The 24,412-nt window shown below is 38.3% G+C and overlaps 2 protein-coding genes across 13 annotated transcripts in view; one reads left to right on the forward strand and one right to left on the reverse strand.

The window, feature by feature from the left end:
• L3MBTL3 (L3MBTL histone methyl-lysine binding protein 3) overlaps positions 1–21,051 on the forward strand; it is an 80,362-nt gene extending 59,311 nt beyond the window's left edge. For 5 of the 6 annotated variants that reach the window (XM_054061480.1, XM_054061481.1, XM_054061477.1 and 2 more), the window contains exons 17-22: positions 8,432–8,578; positions 9,200–9,364; positions 13,409–13,500; positions 16,033–16,196; positions 16,772–16,834; positions 19,175–21,051. In XM_054061480.1, coding sequence (XP_053917455.1) covers positions 8,432–8,578; positions 9,200–9,364; positions 13,409–13,500; positions 16,033–16,196; positions 16,772–16,834; positions 19,175–19,318 — 775 coding nt within the window. In that variant the 3' untranslated portion in view covers positions 19,319–21,051. The remainder of the gene's footprint in view (positions 1–8,431; positions 8,579–9,199; positions 9,365–13,408; positions 13,501–16,032; positions 16,197–16,771; positions 16,835–19,174) is intronic. The other variant, XM_054061478.1, reaches the window with a different exon arrangement.
• Positions 21,052–21,246: 195 nt separating this feature from the next.
• SAMD3 (sterile alpha motif domain containing 3) overlaps positions 21,247–24,412 on the reverse strand; it is a 76,056-nt gene continuing 72,890 nt past the window's right edge. For 5 of the 7 annotated variants that reach the window (XM_054061483.1, XM_054061485.1, XM_054061486.1 and 2 more), the window contains 2 exons: positions 23,579–23,661; positions 22,705–23,344 (listed from right to left, as the gene is read on the reverse strand). In XM_054061483.1, coding sequence (XP_053917458.1) covers positions 23,060–23,344; positions 23,579–23,661 — 368 coding nt within the window. In that variant the 3' untranslated portion in view covers positions 22,705–23,059. Of the gene's footprint in view, positions 22,486–22,704; positions 23,345–23,578; positions 23,662–24,412 lie in introns of those variants that run through there. The other 2 variants (XM_054061489.1, XM_054061487.1) reach the window with 2 other exon arrangements.

Raw genomic sequence — 24,412 nt, forward strand, 5'->3', positions numbered from 1 at the left:
TTACTCTGTATTTTGCTCCTATGAGGATTGCTCCGCTTTCTGTTCAGATTGCAAAATGTTACAGAAAGATATTTATAAAGCAATAACAAACTTTTTGAAATATAAAGACACTAATTATATTATGTCTTGGATGGTTTTGTTCTGCTTTGTTGGTAGGGGTGAGGATTTGTTTGTTGACTTGGAAAAATGCTGAAAAGGAAATTCCGATTGACGTATTCTCAAATGACAGCCTGACCAATGTGCTGTTTGTACCTGGTGTTTCTAAAGATGCTTTTGTTGAACAACTTCTGAAACATAACTCAGAAATCTGGTCAACCCAGGCTGTCCTAGAGGAGCGTTGACATAACGAGAGCAATAGCATGGGAAAATGGAGTAGGGAACAGAGACACTCATAATGAGAGAGTAAATGGGAAGCATTTACTAAGTTAAATTTTCTTATTTTTAAAATATTTACAGTACGAGGTGAATCCTGAATATTTCAGTAAGTAATATACAGTTACTGTAACATGTTAATTTGAGAATTAAGTATCATAAATATCCTATAACCTTTTAGCAAATTAGAGTTTCCAGAAGTTATATTGGAATTTTTCCGTTACACAGTCATATGATGTTTGAATGTCACATGACTGTACTTTCTGCTCTCATGTGGCTAAAGGTCTGCTCTTTGGTTATTTGTCTGTTCGTGTTTTTTTAAGCATATTATTAAAGTACTGTGATCCAAGTTAGCTCTGCAATCTTTTCATGGTTTTGGTGAGAGAATTATGTCCTGTTGACTAGAATTACACTGCAGGGTTTTGATGGCATACCTGGTTGCAGCCCTGACTCCTGCCTAACAAACATACCTGCCAGCAAAACTTGCTGTGTTGTTACATATTTAGTGTGCGAAAGGCATCTTTTGCTGCAAAGAAAAGATTTTTTTTTGCTATCTGCAGAGGCATTGTGTCTGTGTTGTTAGGAGGCAGAAGAATTCCTGATGCTTCTGCAAGCTTTATCTACAGGAAGGGATGTGGTTGGGTTAGCTTTAGTGACAAAACGTGTTACAGTATGAACTGTAGTGGTATTGTCATGACACAGTATGCCATGTTGCTGTCTTTCAGATTATTCTCACTCTTTTCCTTCTGTCTTTTTCTATCCATATTCTTTTTCTTTGGTTTATTTTTTTTCCAGTTTTTCTGCCTTCCCTTTTGAGAAGCTCTGTTGTACTCAGTCAGGAGGATGGCTCTTTAAACAGTCAAGTACTTAGGAGGTTACCATCCTTCAGTTAGCATATGGTAACTTACTGCATTCACGGGTTAGTCCACTGCAACTGTGAAGTAAATGAGACTTACCTAAAAACCTTCCTGGCTGCTTAGCTGAAACACATTTGATTTTATGTTTCATTAGATTGAATCTTGTATGATTTATTAATGTACCTGATCTGTAAGGCGATAAATTCCAGTTTCTTACCAAGTGCTATCTCAGTTACTTAGAATCAGGTGAACATACCTATTCTTAGCCAAAGACTGAAACCTCATAAGTGAATATGTCAGAAAAGTTTATGATTTATTATCTCCCTAAATAAACGTTGGTATTAAAACTTCTACTCTTTCACAGAGAAGGGATGAGTAAGAAGTATATGTCTAGTTAGTTCCTGTAGCCTTTGCTTTTATTACTAGATTTTCCATGATATTTAAAGTTGTTATACTTGCTCATCCTGAACATTAAGAAAGGAAATAAACTCATGATGATCTATTGTGTTTTATTTCTACTGTGGTCTTAATAGTCATATTATTTGTTCATTACCTGATAGTTCTAGGAGATAAAAGTGTGACCAAAGAGATTTTGTTGGTCATAAGACAGGTATTTGCTCTTTCATAGCAAATAAATTAACACCATTAAGTATCTTATTTGCTACCTATTTTGGTTTGCCCTCTGTGCTCATATTGAGGTTTTTTTTTCTTGAGCATTTCTGAAGAAAATAATGAGGTTTCTTATTTATCTGGAGTCTACAGACTTGAGAGTCCAGGTCACCTCAAAAGTTCTAATGCTGCACCATCACTTTTTTTGTGAATTAACAAAGACATTTTGAAATTAGTATAATTATCCACCTCAGGTAGCAGTCCCTTGGCTCTTTTATCTTGGCAACCTTGAAATGTATTTTACCATGCTTATCATTTTTTTCATGATGAGGTACACCGTCTATCTACGGCATAAATGCCTGTGTGCAGAAAAGACGATAATTTAAAATGCTAAGTAATTCTGAAATAATTTTGAGAGCTTGTTCCTTAGGAACCAGATGAAAGCCTCAGTGATTAATTATGTGGCGGGGTTAAAGCGTGTACTTTTTGGAAGAGTTTATGTTAATAAGGATTTTATATCTATCACCAGTTAATCTAGGGTTTTGTGCTGCACAGTTGAAACTTGAGACTGATGTGCAGGTTAGTAGCATTATGCAGATCACCTGCATATTTATGACTGTGAATTGTATAAGTTGAAGTGAAGTGAATGTGCTGTGTTTGAGGCTGTGTTGTAAAAGAACTGCAGCGCAGAAATGTGGGGTACCTCAGCTCAACAGGATGTCGTATCTGTTCGTTCAATGTCTACTGAAGTACCTCTGATTTTTATGGCAGTCTCAAATGTCTTTTTATCTTCTATGTAAGGTCATTGGCCTTACCCAAATTTTTTATAAGCCACTCTTGAGTCAGGTTTAGGCAGTTGAAGCAGCCTTCTCCTAAAAAAGAATGCTTTGATAATAAATGTGTTGTAAATTGTGAAAGAGAACATTTGTATCACTTTTTTTCAGACTACTTAAAAATGTTTTCATAAAGTCAACTGGAGTAAACCTATCACGTAACAAAAAATCGAACAGAAAAAAAGAATACATCCCCAGATGTTGTAAGGACAGTTTTGCTGGAGGTCTCTTACTAACAGCATATCACTACCAGCAGATGTGGTCATCTGGACATAGGCTGCTCAAGATAAAGTCTAATCCATCCGTTAGTCCAATCTATTTGTTTAAGCTGTCAAGGAAAACAGTTTGAGCAAATCCAGGTGAATTCTTCTGGAGCTGTTATAAAACCTCGCCCCCTGGCAGTGCCTGGCAATAACTTGCACCTGAAAGGCCATGAGGAGCCGGGACTGGTAACATTTCTGACCAGTACAGCTAAACGAGGAGACCCGTTTGTGGCTTTTGCAGAATATTTTTAGCAATCATAAAGACTAATAATCTGTATTAAAAACTACTTCAGTATTAACTTTTTTTTTACCAGAGTACCATCTTACTCTTCTTCTTCTAGTTGTGAGGGAATCCTGGCTTATATTCACTTCTAATGTCAGGTATGGCTGAGGCTGGGTAATCCAGTTGGACTCTGCTTCAGAAACTTTGCATACTACTAGAAGATAGGAGCATCTGCAAATGTCTGGAGAAGACTAAGGTCTATGCCCACTCATCTAGTTTATCCTACTACCCTTGAAATGTAGAGAAAAAGGTTACATGTGTAACCCTACTTAGATATGTATCTAAAGTGATAGAAGAGCAATTGCAAAATAACTACAAATGAGATGTACCGCCTTGATATCTTTGTTCCATCGGACAGATCTGGAAAGGGCTCACTGTGTAAAACCTCAGATGATTTGACAGTCCCAGGCCTGTGATCCCAAGAAGTCTTCAGCATGGTATACAAGAAACAGCAATTAGTGCATTGGGGTTTTTTTATTGATCTTTCTTGATTTGATAAAAAGAGAATCTTATTTTAATGCTCAGTTTTTACTCAGCCTGTGCGGGACTCTGGAAACGGTGGCTCCCTTTCCTCAAAAAATTACGTTATGTGCAGCTGTATTGCTGTAAATGCCAGCCACTCTGCTGTCGTTTCAGTAGGATGGAAAGTATACAGCAGATAGTTAATTGCTGTGCTATGTTGATCCTTCAACATTTAGAGGTGGCTGATAACTCTTCTGTCCGGAGCAGTCAAGTGTTTTAATGTGAATATTTGTTTAGTGAAACATTGGTTGAGGCTGCTGAAGGAGCTCAGACCATAATTGAGTATTTTTGTGTTGGAATGCTTTCAAAGCTATGAAGCAGTGCTGGAGAGTATATATCCCTGTCAGATGTATAATAGAAGGGTACTCAAATAGGGTACTTACTGCTGCTTCCACTTCTTGCCATGTTCCTTGATTCTCTGGCAGACCCTGATACCCCCAAGTCAAGGACATCTGGTCATGTTGGAGACTGGCTTCTGAACCGTTTTCAAAACAGTGTGCTAAGGCAAACTGCAGCTTGCAGCAGAAATCTAGATCTAAGTTAACAGAAGAGTTAATCCTAATTTAATATTAAATAACCTGAACATCAAAACTTCTGAGCCCTTGAGATGAGCTGTCTCTAAAACTGACAGTCCTGTATAAATGAAATACTTCTAGTATGTAGAAATAACAAGATTATTTTTTTTATTCTTTGTAGAAGACAAGTTAAACTGTACTGAAGGCTAGAGGCGTTGAGATTCAGGAGGATTTACTGATTGATCCGAAGCCATGTAACTCATACACAGGTTCATTCATGCTGTGTTTTGTTCAAACAAAGCTACTAGTGGAAACCTTGGGATTCTTTTTGTTGCCCAAAGTAATAGTAACATCAAAGCACTGTCAAGGAGTTTTTATAAAATAATACAGCAACTCAAATGATTAAATACAAAGAAAAACTCATCTGTAATCTAGTATTCTAAAGCATTATTCATATTATAACTGTTGTTGACTGAAAATATCGTTCAACCGCTGCTTTTCCAGAAAATACTAAAGGAAAAGGCAGTATATAAACAGGCAGGTTCTACTGAAGGACTGAATTTTGAGACTTTTTATTATCTTTTAATTTAAAACGTGTTAATGGTATTGGTAAACAGAAGATCTGCAGGAGGTGAAATTGTATTGTCAGATTTCATTGTGGTGTAAGGCTTGTCTAATAATACACAACTGAAGTTAAATACCACATTGGTAGTGTTTAGCGTTTCCTTGAGACAACCCTCTAACTGCTTAAAAACACTACGCTTCACCCCTGTGAGCATAGGAAACCAAAAGAGTACGTGCTTTGCTTTATAGCAATGGCAGAACTGAGATTAACTAATATTTTCCTGAGTTTCTGATAACGGTATTTCATCAAAGCAGTATGAGTTTGTCACAGCAAGAACTTAAATCGCACCAGCATTAGCTCCTTCAAACCTTTTTCTGAAGCCTGTATCTTTTATCTGGTAGTGTATTTGAAAGGAAAAAAAGACATCTTTATGTAGATGCAGCAATGTAAAAAACTGAGAATATAGAGTAACTTCTTCTCTTCCCTAGTGTTCATCTCTTCTTCCACATCTTTTCAGTTCATGTTTTTTCATTCTTTTAAGGCATCTGGCAGAGGCTAGTCCTCAGACAGACAGAACCAATAGGCTGAAAAATAAGTGTAGAGGTATATAAATAAATCTGAAATGGAATGCCAAGAGATCATTTCTGCTTAGGAGAAATAAAAGTTAATTTTTGCTTTGTGTATTCTGGTCCATGTCTTCAAAACATTTTCATTAACCAAAAAATACCTTATTTTAAGAGTAGTGCTTTGGAGTCCAGCATCCGTTTGGCTGTATCTTATGCTACTATGTAAATTTCTGCTATGAAGGTGCCTGTATCTCAGAGGAGGGGCTGGAACTACCACCCCTTACCTCAGAAGAAGGCAGAGAGGACTGTTCTGTGTAGATCCTCTCGGGATGGATGGCTGTATGTCCCTTGAAGACACTGTACAGGCTGTCGTGGAACACCGTCTGCTTGGAATGACCTTAAACAGGGATCTCATCATTGTTAGAAATTCAGGAATTATATTCTGCTGGCATGTTTTTCTTCCATAACTCAAGTTCAGCACAGAAAGAAAAAAAGCTTGATGCTGTCTTGTTTTCAAATGAACTGGCGGACAAAATCAAGCATGCTCTTGCACTCCTGTGTTGATAAACCCAGCAAGGACTGACTGCCTTGGCCTGTGTAACCTTAAGGATCCTTATTTTCTTCTTTTATGCTAGCACAGAGGGAAGTGTAAATTTCCACCAACTTTATGTTCATGCTGATAAGACCAAAATTGGATTGCTAATATTGGTCCAGTTTTGTCATAGGGCTCGATTCATGCACAGTGTGAATCAAAAGCTTCGTAAGTAAAGAAAAAAAGAGAATATCAGGCATCATTTTTATTCTTTGCTTTGTAAAATGGACATGATGGGTTTTCTAATAAGTTTTTGTACTTTGGAGGTGGCAGGACATATGGATGGCACGGTACGCTTGTTTATATTAGAAAGTTCTGTTTGGAGCTTATGCATGTAACAATCAGTGAAACAAATACGACATTGCAGTAGTTTATGGAAAGGCAGATGGTTATATTCTTGAAAAGAAAATAAGCAAAAACACAGCACATGTTTTTTTACGTATTACTGTAGTATAGTTCCTTGTAATACAGGTGAGTAAGAAAGCATAATTTTAGATTATAAGGTTAGTGTGTTTACGTTATAGATTAGTGCCGTGGCTCAGGAACCACAAGTAGCACATTATGCTTGATGTCCAGATGGAGATCCATGATAAGTCATGTCCCTCCAGGATCCGTATTGGGTGCTGTTTAATATCTTCATCAATGATATAGACAGTGAGATGGAATGCACCCTCAGCAGGTCTTCATATGGCATGGAACTGAGTGGTGCAGTTGTCACACCAGAAGGATGGGATGTAATCCAGAGGGACCTGGACAGGTTGGAGGAGTGGGGCCTTATGAAACTTATAAGGTTCAACAAGGCCAAGTGCAAAGTCCTATGCCTGGATGGGGGCACCTCACGGTTTCAGTACAGGAAGAGAGATGACATGATTGAGAGCAGCCCTGCAGAGAAGGACTTGGGGGTGCTCGTTGATGAGAAGCTTGACATGAGCCGACAGTGCATGCTCACAGACCAGGATGCCAACCGTATCCTGGGCTGCATCAAAAGAAGCATGGCCAGCAGGCCGAGGGGGTGAATCTGCCCCTCTATTCCTATCTTGTAAGATTCCACCTGGAGTCTTGTGTCCAGTCTGGAATCCCCAAAATAAGAAGGATATGAAACTCTTTGAATGGGTCCAGTGGAGGGCTACAAAGGTGATCAGAGTTGTTGAGAACCTCTGCTGTGAGGGCAGGATACAAGAGTTGGGCTTGTTCAGTCCGGAGAAGAGAAGGCTCTGGGGAGACCTTGTAGCGACCTTCCAGTACCTGTAGGGGTCCTACAGGAAATCTGGGGAGGGACTTTTTAGAAGGGCACAAGTGATAGAATGAGGGGGAATGACTTTAAATTGGAGGTGGGGGAGATTTAGACTAGACATTAGGAAGTTTTTCACAGTCAGGGTGGTGAAACACTGGAACAGATCGCCCAGGGAAGTTGTGGATGGCCCAGGTTGGATGGGGCCTTGAGCAGCCTGGTCTGGTGGGAGGTGTCCCTGCCCATGGCTGGGGTGTTTGAACTGAATGATCTTTAAGGTCTCTTCCAACCCAAATCATTCTATGGTTCTGTGTTTAGTACAGCCTCTCCTATATCTTAAATAAAGATTTGGAAATTGAGCGTGTTGTTATTCGCTGTTGTGGCATATATATGCCTTTAAGAATTTGGGATGTTATTGTTGAAGTGTGAGTATGTAGCCTGACTAATCAGTTGAACATTGCACTGTAATGTTCTAAAGACAAAATCCTAGTTTAGCTCAGTGTATTTCATGTTGCTTTTCCGTTTTCTGTCTCTTGTGGGAGGTATGACTTTCACATTTGCTAGAGTAATATTTATAAGTCATTATTGAATAACAGTGTCAAGTTCTTTCTTCCTCTAGTTGGAGTGTAGTGAAATAGGGAGTACTGAATGGTAGGAAACTGTGAAAATATCACAGTCTTTTAATGGAATATCACCAAATGGCGTTTGCAAAGATGGGGCATTTGCTGCAGTAAGAGGATGTGTGTGATTCCTTTTACTATGACCTTACAGTGCAACTTCTGTGTTGACATTACATAGTAGAAATATCCTCTTTTGCAGGAAAATAAGCCTGGGAATAGGATTCTGTTTGGAGAGAGGTGTGTGTGTAGTCATAAGTACCCTGTATATTATGTATAAAATACTGTGAAAGGTATGAGAGAGCAGGCTAAACATTTATCAAGCAATTTATCAGAATGTATGCTGTAATATAAATTAATACAATTTGTGTTACATAAGTTGATGTCGAAAGGAAATGCGAAAAACTTTTAGGTTGAGTTTTTTAATCAGTATATTTATTAGCATTTTGAACTATGACTACTTACTACATTTTTTTTCTAATCTTCTTTATGTTAATTGATTGCATCTGCTTCTAGAAAACTGGTTTCTGATGTAAATTCATTTGAACTGAGTGAATCCAGTAAGTCTCTGAGAATAAGTAGACGTTTCTCTTCTTCAATTTCTAGCGCAGTCAGCTGCCCGTATTCAGAGATGAACTTGAACAAAGAAAGCCTCTTACCTGACCGGTTGAGCGGGGAGATGCCTGCAGCTAGCCCTACCCCCAGAAACAGAAAAGTGGAAGCAAGTGAAAGATCCACCTCTCCTGTAATCAAGTAATGATGATTGAAGTGATGTTTATGACTAACAGTAGTACTTCATTTCAGTGTTCTGCAACGTAATTTGTAGTTGTGTAATAGCTGAATGGTTTCAGAAGGGCCTGACTATTTATCTGCTTTTTCGTTTACAGAGAAGAAATGGTTTCATGAGTGCTTATCAAAAATGTCAGTGAGCTGTCAAAGACTAATACTGATTTTACTATGTATGATTTAACAATAGCTGAGTTTCATCTTCAGTGTAACTGTCTAGACTACTAAGTGGTTAAATGGAATTTAAAATGGATTGTTTGCCACTTGGTTTCACTAAAGAAAATTATTTGTTTGTGTTTCTTTTGTTTGCTGGAGTTCTGTATTGACATGAAGGTAAGTCAGTGTTGCTCTTTGAAGAATAGCCACTATCAATTCTGTCTGGGAGTGGGGAATCAAATTACTGGAAGTGGGTTTTGCAAAAGCAGTGCTAAAGTCTGTAGCAGAAGCTTCTAGCCAGACCACTAGGAAAAACCAGACCACTTCTTTTTCTTTAGTTAAATTAATGACTCTTAGCTCATAGAGAAAATAAGTTGAACGATTCCTCAGCCGCTTTCAGTTTTAAACATTTTGTTAATTTGTTTTAAACAGCGACAGGAAATGCCCTAGCCCTGGTCACATAGGTATGAAATCTTCAGCTCAGAATCGATCATTTGGGAAAACTGTATCAGAAGCAACTAAGCAGGAAGATGCAGAAAGTAAATCTCCTTGCAAGAAGCCCCTGTTATATGATGTGAAAGAAAAGAAGGCACTTGGGTAACTATCAGTTCCTTTCAAAGTATGGGTTGTTTGGAGACGGTTTAAAATGCAGCTTACAAGGCAGTGGTACAGGGATTTGTCCATGCAACTCTTGGAAGCACTGGAGAAGGAGATGGAAGTGCTTTAGGTGTCATTAGAAATGTGGGGGAGGGGGTGTCACAATCTATTTAAGAAATAAGAAATGCATATCAGAGAAGAGAGGAAAAATTCAATAAAACAGAGAAATTACTAGAAATTGGGATCCTTCTTCCCTACCTCTATGTATAAACATTATTGTACATGTACAAATGTGTACATTTATTTAAAATTGAAAAGGAATTCCTTAAACCACAGGATTTGAAATATCTTTTTGACAGAAAATTACATGAGAGAGATTCCAAGCTTGCACTGAAAAATAATGCTTATGGTATAAAAAGGATATCTTTGTGGGTAAAAAGATACAATTGAGTGTTTTCATGGCGATATGTGAAACAACAGTGTTCCCTACATTTTTAATCGGTTACAGCATCAGTGTGTTATTTCATTGGCCATTTTCAGACAGAAATACAAAACACCTGGAACAAAAAATATCCTTTGTTATATATTTATGTCAACTGCATTATGTGTTCATAGTACATGAATGTAAGTATTAGTAATAATAGTATCTTGAGGCTTTGGATAGTTAGCATTATATGGTAAATACCTCTCAGTAAAGCTGATGATTGAAATTTATCTGTTTGATTAAGAAGCAATTAAATCCCCTAAAACTCCTCTACCTTTTTTTCAAGTTGGGTTAACCCCATCTGGCAGCATTTTATGATTTTGCTTCCTTTTTCCACTAGATTTTTTTTCTTTCATGAATGGGTATTCATTTTTTCATTTAATCCAGATAACTATACTAAATACAAAAGATGTTTTGTAGAATGTGTAGCTTTTTGTATCTTTTAAAATTGGTCAGCTTTTCTTTAGAACATTCTCTCACATTATTCCAAATGGGTGGTATTATTAAAGTTGTATTGAAAAAAATCTAGTAGGAGCATCAAGCACTGTTGATATAATTTCCATGTCACGAACAGATAGCATTCACTAATTATACTCAAGTGAATTGAAGCAGCAAAAAGAGAGAAGACAACTTTATATGTAGTTCTGAAATAAACTTTGTTAAATGATAGTTGTCATTTATCATTTTAACCATAACTGCAGTAGGTTAATCTTTTTGTAAAAATAAACTTTATAGAATATATCTTAAAATTAGTTTAAGAACAATTTTTTGGTCTTCCATTTTTTTAGATTGTGTTATCTTTATGAAGCCCTAAAATAACCAGTATGTGTGCTATCTGTTCACTTTGTTGAGTCATTTTCATTCAGATAATAATAGCCTCATGCCAACTTTGAACTACCTCAAGGCTTTGCAGTTTGTGTTTGAACTGTTTGAATACGCTGATGACTATCTCCATTTTATCATCTAGCTTTCCACAATCTTTATGTATCCAGGATAGTCAGAGAGGACTTTCAGTTGGATAAACTTCCTTTGAAAGAGGCGTGAAAAATAGTGTTCACAGCACTACGTATATATGAACTGCTAGAACTATAAAACATTGAGCATCTGGTTATTGCAATACCCAGTGGATCATTTTAGATATATATTCAAAGTACACATGCATAATTGAAGACCTAGATACATAATACTTGTGTGCTTTTTAGTTGCTGAGTTCTTAGTGTGGATTTAATTTTATGTTTGACTTCAGCACAGTTTTGTATCCCTTCATGTTCCAGATAGGCTTTTGTTTCATAGAAGTTCTTGGTTGAGGAACCAGCCACATATGCAGTCAACCTTGAGATTATTTTGTTGTGTTAAATTTAAGTGGTACTCAGCTAATTTTCAGTTCCATTTACTCCTTTCCTTCCTTTCCTTCCTTCCTTCCTTCCTTCCTTCCTTCCTTCCTTCCTTCCTTCCTTCCTTCCTTCCTTCCTTCCTTCCTTCCTTCCTTCCTTCCTTCCTTCCTTCCTTCCTTCCTTCCTTCCTTCTTTTTTTAACTTGTAAGAGGCATCTGTGCATACAAACAATGACACTATAAAATTTTGCTTGAAAAATATGCATGTAAAAACTGCAGTTTGTCCCTCTGGAATATTCCAAAAATTAAAATTCCGGATACATGCCTGCAGCATATTCAGTTTTAATATTACATGCCTACAGCATATTCAGTTTTAATATGGGCCTATTTTTATACTGTCTTCAGGGTAGCAAAGGAATTTCACTGTAATAGGAATTCCACTTTGGAAATATTTACAGTTAAGGAAGGTGAACGCTGTGGCTTGGGAATCCAATGGCACTATCTCTGAAAAGAAAATTAAATTTCTCTTCCAAGCCCTTTCCCAAAACCTTCAATTAATGATACTATCTTGTATTTAACTAGTAAGATAATTTCTGCACGTATGTCACTATGAAAATCATAGAATACCAGAAAACAGGAAGAGCTGTGTTTCCTCACAGGTTTTGGTGATCTCTCCTTACATTGACAATAATAATTTCCTTTGACTTTGTAGCATCCTGCTTTACAAGTTTTCTCTGCTTGTGGAGGTTAGGAAAATAATTTTTAAGTAAATAAATGAAGGTTATATTTCTAAGGAAGGTGCTATGGAGAATTCCTTTGTGGCACAAAAAGGCACACCTGCTGTAAGCATTTCACTGGCATTGCTTGTCATACCATTATTTGTATCCTACCATAACACAAAGCGTGGATTTTCCAATGTGTTGTGTTCATTTTGCACCATTAATAGTGTGTTACATGTATTTCTGTTGGTGTCAGTGAAATCACAACTCCCAGCTGATTTATTCCTAAATGCGTACTTGTATTTAGTAGTATAAATAGCTATATGGTAGTAATACTAATGTATAGATTGTATTTAGGAATATAAATGTAAACAATGGAATTAAACAGGACTATTTCTACTGTGGATTTTTGTTTTGAGGTTAGCTAATCTTGATGTATCACAAGGTATTAGTTCTAGTTTGTCTTTTTATCTGTGTTTGAGACTTCTGTAAAAGGATTCTTGTTGACTGCTTCTCTAGTAGACAGTAAAGCATGAGTTCATGTAGTAGGCTTTTCTGTAGTCTGGACCTCAAGTTCATTCTGTCTGGTGCTTATTTTTAGAAAATGTTCATGATGTACTTAGTATCTCTGAGAGCTCTGCGTCTTTGGTGGTTTAGTAAGAATGGGCCAGTGGGTTCTCAGGTTCTTAAAAGCGGGAGAAATAAATACATGCATAATGTCAGCAAGTTCATATAAGCTTCATTTTTTTAAGAACCCAGGCTGGAAGTACCTTATGAAGGCAGAGTTTGAAAAGGAATTTCCTAGGGGCTGGCTTTAAGATGAAGATACACCCATCCCTTTAGAAGTTCTCTTGTTTCCACTTCTGTTGCCCCATCTTTCTCAATAAGGGGAACACATTCCTTTTTTGTAAATTTTGGGCTGGCAAAGCTGAGGGAGCAGCCACAGGCAGCAGGCAAAGAGAACTTCTTTTAGCTGGATAATAAGGAATGAAAACAGTAATAAGGCCAGATTTTTTTCTGTGCTCTCATTAACAGCTGCACAATTGTGTGTAATTAAAGTGCAGGAATTGGAGTGGGGTAGAGCTGAAGGCTGAACAGAGAAAAAGGTAGTTGTTGTTTCAGACAGCTCCTGAAAATGGCCTGGATAACCATTAGATTTAGTAGGAGATGCAGCTATATATGCATTCTTAAGTCTTCCCATTCTCTGCTGTTGACACATCCACTACTTTCATTTGTGTATTTTCCAGTTTCAGTATGAAGTCAAGTGCATTGATGCAATTTTACGTAATCTTAGTTTATGCTACTCTCGTGCCTTCATTTAGAAATTCATGTTGGTAGTTATGCCATCTGTGTAAGTTAGAATGAAATCCTCTTTTTTAATTTTATGATGCTATAGCATCCTTTGTGTGGGAATCCTGGAGTGTTAATAGCATTGCTAGCAAGAGATGTCATCATGCTTAGTGATTTTTATGATGTGCTGATAAAAATGAACATCTTATTTTCCTCAGTGGAGTACTACCAACAAAGGACACCATAAAGAACAAAGAGTGTGAAGAAGAGGAGACAGAAAATAAGCCGCTGATTTCAAATGAAATTAAAGGTAAATGGGCAGTACTTCATTTATTTCACGTTAAAATCTGCAGAGCGAAAGTGTGATATTCCTTCACAAAACTACATTTCAACTTATTTGTTTCCAAAAATTTAACAGTAGCACTGTGTTTCTTTATCTTGTAATCAACAAAGGCTTTGCCAAGAAATTTATTGCAGTTGTAAAGATGAGTGCAAAATGAATACTAGTATTAAAGGTTTCATTTCAAGAATATTTTTCCACTGACTTGTAAAAATAGATGATTAAACCAGGCTGTATTGTAAAGATATAACGTTCATTTGCTGTTTCAAAAGCGTAGTGAAAGATAGCTAAAGATGCAGAGTTCAGCGTTGATATATTACAGGCATAATGCAAAGGTAAGGTGGCTTATCCAGCCCAGCCTTGGTCTGTCATACAGTCTGATACTTTCTGGCAGCCCATATGCAGAACAGGCCCTTGCAGAGGGTTGACTAACATTTTTACTTCACTGAAAAACCAAGGCGATTATGTAATTGAAGGACTTGACATATGAGAAAGGTTGAAGGAATTTAGGAAGAGTGGGCTTGGTGGAATCTAGTTGCAGTCCTCCAGTAACTAAAAGGTAATTGTAAAGAAGATGGAGGTGCCCTCTTCTCCAGGATGCACAGTGGTGGGGAAAAGAGCAAATGGACACAAGTTGCTTCTGGGAAAATTCTGACTGAATGTAGAGGAGAAACTTCTCACCATGAGAACAATTGGAATAAACTGCCCAGAAAAGAGAGAGAATTCCTCTTGCTGGACTTGGTTTGACAGGGCCCTGTATAACTTAATCTAATGCCCTGGTCTTTGTTTTCTTCACACAGTGTTGTCTGCTATTTATACTACAGTATCAATGTATTACATGCTTTGCAAGTGGAAATTAAAAAAGCTAAAAACGTAGATTTTCAATTCTTGAGAGATTCTTTTTAGAAAGAAAAACGTCAGGGAATAAGGATGGGGAGAAGATTCAAGGGAGCAATCAGAAAGATACTGTTCAGTAAAATAGGCTTTTACATTGAGAATCTTTGCTGCCTTACAAGAATCTTTCGTTTCTTAGTGAGATTTTTAGTAGTAGTAGAAGCTCTAAGGAACATTTGAACACAACAATGAAGGCATAGTGAATTCACTTCCAAGAGTACGAATATGATGTTAGAAAAAAATTAAGGAGTCTGTTTAAAATTTCATCACTGGACTGGCAATACTGACTAGATGGCTTAAAAGTAAAATTCTGAGTCATGGACATTGGTATAAAATGAGGGTAAGTGTTCAAAGTGACAAAAATTTAACCAGAAGGAGCAGAACAACACAAGCAAATGTAATCACATCCTGTTTTGGCCACAATTTGTATTCTAGACCAGTCGCACTGTGCTGGCAAAAATCTATAAAAGGAATTTGTGCCCTAGTTGTTGGGTACAAATGTATGAAAACTAGAGCAGTAAGGATAGAGAGACCTGTGAATAATAGCAACTTCCCAAAAGTGGAAATAGAATGGAGCTGTAATAGAAGTCAACAATCCAAACAAAAATAGCACAGGGGTTTGTGAGTGATTGCATGAAGCCATATCAGCAAGGGATATTACACATAGGTTCTTAGATAGCTGTTTTATTCAGAAATTAATTCCAGAGGTTTTCCACAATATTGCTTGACAGTTGGGAAGCATTCAGGCCTGGGTTCATAGCAGACGTATTGCTTTTGCATTTGCAGTGATTCTAAATGAACATAGATGTCTTATGCAGTTTGACATCATTTGAGGCGTGCCTCTTCACTCTTTCCTCCTACACACATCTGCAACTGCTGTTGCTCTGTGGAGCAGCATGTGGCTGAAGCTGCCTTCCCACCAGAACATCACCTTTGAGGCCAGTGAGATGGGAGCTCGTTCCTTTCATTATGAATGGATAAGTGAGATAAAAAGGGAAATGACCTTGCAAAAAAACCCCATAGCAGCACAGAGGAATTAAATGTTATATGCCAAATAGAATATTAAGTTGAAGTGGGAGAAGGGAATTTGCAGACATTTGTGTTTTTTTCCTCAGAAGAACTGAAAAACATTTTGTTGTGGATGAGGCATAGATGTTGTGTGGGCTGGAACTGTACAACTGATTCACTTGGTATTTTGTAGCAGTGCAGTGCTACTTTTGATGAAGTTATAACAGCTCAACCCTGGAATTAAGTTAATTCTTGTATTACTGTATAGCTGCTAAATGTGGGTATGTTTTATTGTATGCAAGCATTTAAAATTATTTGACCTATGGTGTGGTATGCCAGCAGTTGTGTTGGCATAGGATTGTTGAGTTGGAAGAGATTTTTTTCAGTGTAAGAGTGGTTGCATTTATATATAGCCAATATAATCACAGTCGTGCTAGTGGAAGAACAGTCGTGGTGCTCCTCTAACTCTAGTGTAAGCAAAACTGCAGCTTGTCTAGGAAAGCCCATTTATAGCGTTAGAAATGAGCATGCTTTTACTGTGACTGATCTCATCAGTGACTGAGGGATTTAATGCTTGTTTGTTGCTTCATGTTGTTAAAGATATTGAAGAACCCAACACGCAGCGGCTTCTTTCTCAACCAGTTATTATGTCATCCAAGTTGCAAATCCCTGGCCTACCCTTGCGCTGGGAACAGCAGAGCAAGCTCCTTCCAAGCGTAGCTGGGATCCCAGCCAGTAGAGTTTCTAAGTGGAGTACAGATGAGGTAGGTTTCTCCTGTGTCTTCTGTCTCATTGCCTCTGGCTTTGATATCTTGGTTGATTCAGAGTTTTAGATTAACCCCGTAAAATAACAATAATTTATTAGTACTCAGAGGATTAGAGCCAGCCAGACCTAATATTACACATCTCTAAAATACTCATTCAGCTACCATCCAGCGCTAGATGCAGTGAGTATTATTAATTCGTATGTGTATAGCTAAGTACAGACATAAATATATGTGTGTATGTGTATTCACTGGGGTTAATGAGGGAAAGGCAAGTGCTAAATGTATGGCCCAGTAGACCAGGTGCTCAGGATCTACACTGATAACATCTAGCACTCACAGTCGTTTTGGAAAAATGTTTTAGGGCTCAGCACGGACCAAGGAACTATTCCTGGTGCATAGTTTGGATGTGGTACACTGTTTTGGAGAGTGAGAATATAGTGCAGAAAAAGGTGGAACACATAATACGAGGCTATAAAAGAATAGCTAAAAAACTTTAATGATTGTGGGCCTTTAAGACTGTTTTGAGAGAACAACGGTCTTACTAAATCTTTTGTTGTATACTTTGGTGGCAGGTCTCTGAATTTATACGGAGTTTACCAGGATGTGAAGAACATGGCAAGGTGTTTAAAGATGAGGTGAGTGAATTTTATTTCAAGACAGTGAGTACAAAGCTTGGTGGAAAAATTAATTTTATGTCATTGTTAAAGATACATATGGGATAAGATGACCATAAGATGAAGTGTATGGTGAAAAGGCGCAAAAGATTAGGTTGGTTTGCAGGTAGTGGTGTAGGAAGGAAGTAAAAAAGATAAAACTAGCCAAATGTCAGCCAAATCTCTCATGCTTCTTCAGCTTTGTTACTGCAACTGAAATTACTTAGAACTAATGGTAGAATAGGAGGAACTTTGTGATTTACTACTGTTCTCTCTTAATCTGGCTTGGGGAAATTTTTTAGTTATGTGTGTCGTTTTAGTTCTGCAGGATGTTAATAAGTAAAATAAAGCCAAGCGGTGGTTCAAGATAACCACCTCTTAAAGCTCTTTGTGTCTCGTCTGGTCACAATTAGCTCTTGATGCTCTTCCCCTTGATATAGCCAGTTTATGAATGTGATTTGAGTGAGCGGGAAGTGAGAGGATTCGAAGGCTTTAAAGGAGTGTGCATGCACTTTGTGAGCATTCCAGGTGTAGTTTCTGATAGTTGAGAAGATTGCTGTGCCAAAGTTGTGATTAGGAAGTGATAGGGCTTTTAGGTACAATTCGCCTTTATGAGTTAGGTTGTTTTTTGATTTTCTACTCAGTTTTCTTACTCCTGTTAATACCTAATTTCAAGAAGGCTGTTTGACCACAGATTGCCAGACTGAATAGTTCAAGTGCTTATCCCAGCCAGACCACTTGAATGGGCAGAGTCTGATACTGCAATATGCCAAGTCCGGCAGCCTATCAAGTGAGGAGTAATCGTAGTGTTTACACCTGAGAAGGCACCTCCTGAGGAAAATGAATACAGATGGCCCCACTAATCTCACCAACAAAAGTTTTCAGGCTGTGCTGTAGATTGTAATGACTATTACAATTGCATATCAAAGGACTGACAGGCTGATTTTCTGGGCATTTTGCATTTGCTTAGATATTAGGCATTGTACAGTTGCAGCAGGTATGCAGGCCAAGATCATCCCATATGTCACTGAGGGTGTCTCACCAATGGATTTAAGAGCAATAAAAGCTCCATATTGCTGATAAATTAGCAGGTGGGAAGTGCCTAAACACTAATTCTCAGGCTTTGTCTGTGAGCACCGAATTAAACCTCCCCAGTGAGGCCAATTGGCATGGACTGGCTGGCACGAGTAGGTGAAAGGTGCTGATTCAGACTTCTGCTGTGGAACTCTCATACTGCTTATATGAAGAAGCTGCAAAAGCTGGGCAGCCCCGCATTCCCACACTTCAAGTGCTGAGCTGACCCAGTCTAGCTTTGTGCACAAAATGAGTAAAAAGGAATTACGGTAGCTGCATGATGCAGTTTTCACTGCAGTATTTCTTAACCGACAGTGCTGGGGTGAACCTTGCAGGCTTCCTTTGCAGGGTGTCTGATTCAGAAAGCTTGTCTTCTAGTCTTACAGTAGCTTAGTTACCCTAATTACCCTATTTTCATCTCAAATTATTATCTCTAAGCCTAAGGAGTGCTCCTAATTTAGCCAGAGTTAGCTTTTAGGCCTAGCTCCTCTGCTTAAGTTATGTTGAAAAATTGCTGTAGATATCAAAGTGACCTGAAGTTTACACAAGAAGTGTTGGCCCCATTGAAGCCTTTAGAATTGAGGGCCTTGTGGCTCTTCATGTTTGGATTTAGCACTCCTGCTGACAGAATGATTTGCTTACAGGAGAATATTCACTTGTAACATTTATTCAAATAGCAACACTACAAGGCTGGCGGAAAAAATATTGTTTTCAAAAGTTGTGTTTGTGTCAGAGGCAGTTTTATCTATCCTGGCCCCTGTTTACATCTGAAACCAAATTAATTTTCATTTGACATTGAATGAACAGAAACAGGTGGCCTGGAGGAGTTTCCAGTTCTTTACCTGGGGGTGAAATCTGGAAGCTTTCTTAAGAAAACCTTGCATAAAAGGGGTAGCTAAAGTGTTAAAAAGTATTATGGCGCTGCAGTGCAGTTGAATTCTACTTCATTTACTCATTTTGCTTTTCAGTGTTTTTTACCTTATAATGTCAGTATGAAAATAAGAATTGGTTACCTAAAAATTACCCAGACAGTTGTTTTCAAGCACAAAGAACATCATCATTGTGTTCTTTCGGACTAGCTGATCTGTCTAAAAGATTGAAATCAAAGCTGTCCTGAAGGTGTTTGTATTCAGCTATTCCTTTACACTGCCTGAAACTGCTGGGGATTTTCTTTTCATGTTTTCTCAAACATCTATACTGCTCTACTGTCAGACCTATTAATAGCTTTGTTTGTTTTTTCTTTTAAAGCAAATTGATGGAGAAGCATTTCTGCTAATGACCCAATCAGACATAGTCAAAATAATGAGCATTAAACTGGGACCAGCCCTAAAAATCTTTAATTCCATTCTGATGTTCAAAGCTGCAGAGAAGAACTCACACAATGAACTTTGAAGATAATGGAAAATGTGTACGAGCCAGCTTTCTCCACTGGAGCTCATGTTTTATTCAAAGCACAAAGACTTGCTAGAACTGTTCAGTAAGGACTCTCAGAAAGGAATAAACGTATGTTCAGCAGTGGTGGACTATTTATATTCTCCAAGAGCCAGTACACATCTGAATCCTTCTGGGAAGTGTTCAAGCTTTTGAGAAGGTACTGTGTAACAAAGGAGTCAGCTAGCCTTATTTACCAAAATAATGGCGCTAATTCTCCATGGATAGTTAGGATCCCTAACTTTCTCTGGGCATCTAGAAAACTTTCATTAATTATTTATGCTGTATTATATAAGGGAACGTTAATATTTTCTAAGAATTCTTGAATTCTACTTCATGTACCCATTTTACTTCTCAGAAGCTTTTACTTCATACTATCAAAATAAACCTGATCAGTCAAAAATTAGGCTACAGGTAGCCAGATGAGACTGTTATGCCTAATATGTATTTGTGCCATAGTTTAAAAATGAAACAGTTAATGTTCCATACATGACACTTTATGCTACAGCATATAACTTTACAGATTATAAAACTATCTGTTTGCTTGTAACAAAACAAAACAAACCTTGTTGGGGTTGAAATTATAATCCTTTTTTTATAACTGAATGTTTTTACTTTTGCACGGTTACAAAAATGTTATGTGAGTTTTTCCACCAGCATCTTTAATGTATTTTACCAAAAGATCAGTATAGAGAAGGCTGCAACTGAAAATATAATTTGACTTCATAGAAGACTTTTTGTTTATGCCACACAATAGAGTCAGCGTTTTACATGGAAGCCTGCTACAGTTCTTCAGCACATGAAGGAAAGTATGTGTATTTTGAGGTAAGGATGTTAGCAAACAAAGAAAATACATTCATTCAGGTCTGCACATGCCAGTCTCCAGTATAGTTCTCCACCGCAGTGGAGAAAAACAGTGTGCTAAATCTAGGACTGCTACTCTGGCTTCATATTCAGCATAAGTTTGTTTTCCCAGTGGTGGGAGAATTATTTCACCCACCACTTCTTAGTTGGAAAGTCTGATTTATAAATTCATAAGGCATAGGCGGAAGGACAAAGCAAGGAGGAAAAGGATACTTAAGTGCGTATTGTGCATTGGTACATCTGAGGTGTAAAATGCATGTACTTCACTGGGTCATTAGCAGGCTACAGATGCCACTACTGGGTACTTAAGTGAGGTAACTTCTTTCTCAGAGAATTATTATAGCGATTTGTCGGGGAAGGTGGTGGCGCTTGGTGTATATAGGCACGATGTAAACCAGATGCACTTTAAATGAGAGAAAGCCTGGCTACGTGTATGCTGAGGACTGTTCCACAATGTTACTTTTGCAAGAAGAGAGAGAAGAGTTGGATTGAGATTTTTGGCAGCCCTTTTCTTAGTGCTGCAGTGGGCAGTTGCTCAGCCTTTAGAGCTGAGAACAAACAGCATTTCCGTTGCACAGAGCTGGGAGAATTTTACATCTTCCCACAGACTGCACTAGGCTGTTCTTTGACTGTAGTTCCTTAAGACGTCAGGAACTCTCTGGCCCCTTCCAAATCATGTAGGTGACTGGTGCCTGCCATAATATGAGGTGAAACAGGGTCAGTATGAAGTAAGTTGCATTCTTCTGTTTATTTCCTTCCATAGCATTACATAAATAATATTTTTACATTTTGTTCAATGTTTGTACATTCAAATTGCACTCTTATTGTACTACAATACAAATAAAACCTGATCTGGAACAGTCTGTTACATTTGTGTGTGCCCAGGATTCTCAGATGAAACCAGCTGTTCCCAAGGGTGGTGTGGAGTAGTTCCTCACTGTAGATCAGTGTGGCCGTGATTTTAAAAGAGTAGTTTGGCTACTGCTGTCTGCCCTCTCCATAAACACTTACTCCTAAGGCTCACAGGCTACTTGCTGTCAAAAATCAGAATCCTGTATATGGATCTGGATTTTGTCACTGGCAGCAGCTGAAGTTGCCCATGCAGATCAGTAAAACATCAGATTCTTCTGTTTTCTTTCCTTCTATCCTTCCATGTAGTTTATTTTCCCTCACCCTCTGTGTGTCTCTTTCTCTCTAGCCTTGCAGTGAGAACCAATGGAGAGAGTTGTTGCTCAGCAGAGATTACTTCGGGGATGTTAGCAGCTCCCTGATTTTTTATATACCTACTTATGAAGAATTGCAGTTTAAGAAATGGGTTTGAATCAGTCTACACCTGCAAGATGTAGAATAAACCTCACTTAAATGGTACAGAGTGCAACTTTTTGTTAATACAGCTATCACTTCAAGCAGTGGGAGCATGCATAATCTTTATTTTTGTATCCCATGTGATGGGGTAGCAGGGTGTGGCCACCTCTATTATAAAAACTACACCAAACAAATTCATTCAGAAATTAAAAACATTCAGGACACCTCCTGAATCTTTAAGATGGCAGTCAGTACTGTTTTGTATGTTGTGTTGGAGGCAGACCAGCTGTCACAGAAGTAGAGGTTGTCCTCTTGAGTTCTGTGGGAGCCACACAAAAAATCCTAAGACTTACATTAAGAGAGTCTGTCCATTAACTGCAATGCTCTCCCCTCATAATGCAGCGTCTGCCCCTGGAATCTCTGCATTGGAGTCACCCCTGCACAGCCAGGATTTAACAAAACTTCATGGTCTTCCAAGCTGTGTGTTTGAGTGTTTAAGTAATCATGGTGACCACAAATGCTGCTTTGCCTACACAGACATTTTTAGAACTGGTGAGAGATTGATCTCTTTAAAACACAGCGTTCTACTAATAAAAAGCCATTTTAATTTCTGATTAATGCCATAGGTCATGTTTGCTGACTGCTGCTACTGTCCATCACTAGGCACTTGTCTGAAGCTGGGCATGTCAGGCAGTAACCCTTGGGATTTCTGTATACACACAAATTAATAGGGTTATGTTAGGGAGAAGAGGAAGCTGTGGAAAGAGAGTGGAGAGGGCCTCCACTCTGTGTGGGTAGACAGGAGAGTCACCATGTGGAGAAGGTTGATATATTCTGGGGAACAAATTCAGAAAGAAAAAAAGGCATCATCACTCTGGCGCCAAAGCTGTGGTTGCAACTGCACATGGCAGCATCCCAGAGAAGTCATTCTTGCTGTTGGAAGGCTCATCTCAGAATCCCTATTTAGAAAATTCAGGCTTAATGTTAAAAAAAAAAAAAAAGGACAAAGAAAAGGATGTTTCATGCATGGAAAAAGCAGTGAAAACATCCTGCAAATTACAAATCAGACCCACCATAAACCACCAAATTATTACAGTAGACTTTCAGTGATCATCATATCATGAAAAGTGTGACACTTCAAAACATTCAATATATTAGCATCTGAAGCAGTAAACTGCTCACATTAACTCAGAAATGTAGTTTTTAAATTCTGGTAGTCAGAAGACTATCCAAATTTTTTAAATGCTCGATATGGAAAAATAATGCATGACGCATGCAGTAATCTAGAAAATTTTATTATCTCTAATGCATTTACGTTGCTCTAGAATTTCCAATTAAGTAATGAAAATGCTTGGGGTTCAAATTTTAAAAAAGTAGCCTGTACAATGAAAAAAACAGGCATTTTTAAACACAACTGAGTTATAAATATACATACACTGTCACCAGAAAGAATGGCACGGATTTATTTTTACAACAAAGGAATTTATTTTGACAAAATGTCAAATGCTTCCCAGAGGAGTGCTGTGTATATGGTCAGGTACTGGGGTAGTGGAATGCCTCCAGCTCTCTCTTTACCTGAGTGGCGAGGGAAGCTGGGCTCCTCACCTCAAACACCAGGGACTCCAGGAAGTTCAGCGTCCTGTGGATTTTCTTTGGGCATGGGATATCGAACACGTGAAACGCAGCTATCAGCGCAGCCAGGGCCATGGTGCAGTCATCGAGCTGGGCTAGCTCTTCTCTTTCCATGTACAGTGCAAACTCACATGAATTCACATTGAAGGGATTTTTTACTTCCAACACTGGTGTTGCCACCTTGACCTACATTAAAAAAAAGGGATATTTCAGATGAGGGAAAAATAACCTTTGCTACACTACAGATGACACTGCTTGGAATTTAGCTAGTATTTCTAGAAATATTTGCCTTCTGCCCAAAAGACAAACTAATATTATCCTTTTCGAGGAACTAAGCTGAGTCACCAAAAGCCTGGGTGATATGCCCAGGCAGCTCATAGGGGGAAGAGAGACCAAGAATGTTGGTGCTCTGTCTCCTACCTCCTCATTCACTGCAGCAAACAGATCGGAATCATCTCCAAAGACATCTGGCAGGAGCAAACATGCAGCAGTCATCTTCATATCTGTCAAAGACAAAGATTTTTACTAAACTGCAAATGAAAACATTCTGGCCCTGCAATACCTTCCTAAAAAAGCAAATTGCAGTCTATGAAGTGGTTAACAATTCAGCAGTGGAACTGTTGTCCTGTCCGTTTTGAAGGGTAGTTTGTACTACAGTGAAGGTTTAAGTGCCTCAGCTGGCAGTGGGCAATGGTATTCAAATCATTCATGGCACTCTGTTACTCAGTACTCCGATAAAAGTTTCTCTCACAATCAGTGGGCCATTGGGTTGCTTCTAGTGGAGTCTGCAAGATGAGTAACCCACTGGCTCTCCCCAATAAATCAGATGTCTCTGGGGAGCCCTGTTGCCAGAGGGTTCCACTTTAAAGGCTGTGGTACACGCTGGTGCTGCAGGACCTCCTGGGATGCGGTATCTGCTACCCCTCTGGTTCAGCTATTAGTGACTGTAACATCATTTTGCAGCTCAGGCTTCTCGGGGGGTACCGTTTTACTGAACCAGCCTTGTCAGGCATTTATTATCTAGCTGCCAGCTATGAATAAACAGGAAGGTAGAGGCCTTGAGACTTTACTAAGGTATGAGTTAAAATCTTTGTGGCCATATTGTATAAGAAATGAGGAAATCCCTTACAACATCCATAGATTTCTATGACCAAAGCTGTGAGTAGAAAATCCACAAAGGCTTTCTGAGTTAGGCTGTTCATTGACACTTTTTAATCTATCATGAGTTATTCATTACTCGTGCTTTTAAACTTA

This window comes from Cuculus canorus, chromosome 3 (assembly GCF_017976375.1).
Source record: "Cuculus canorus isolate bCucCan1 chromosome 3, bCucCan1.pri, whole genome shotgun sequence".
In the NCBI taxonomy this organism is placed as follows: Eukaryota; Metazoa; Chordata; class Aves; order Cuculiformes; family Cuculidae; genus Cuculus; species Cuculus canorus.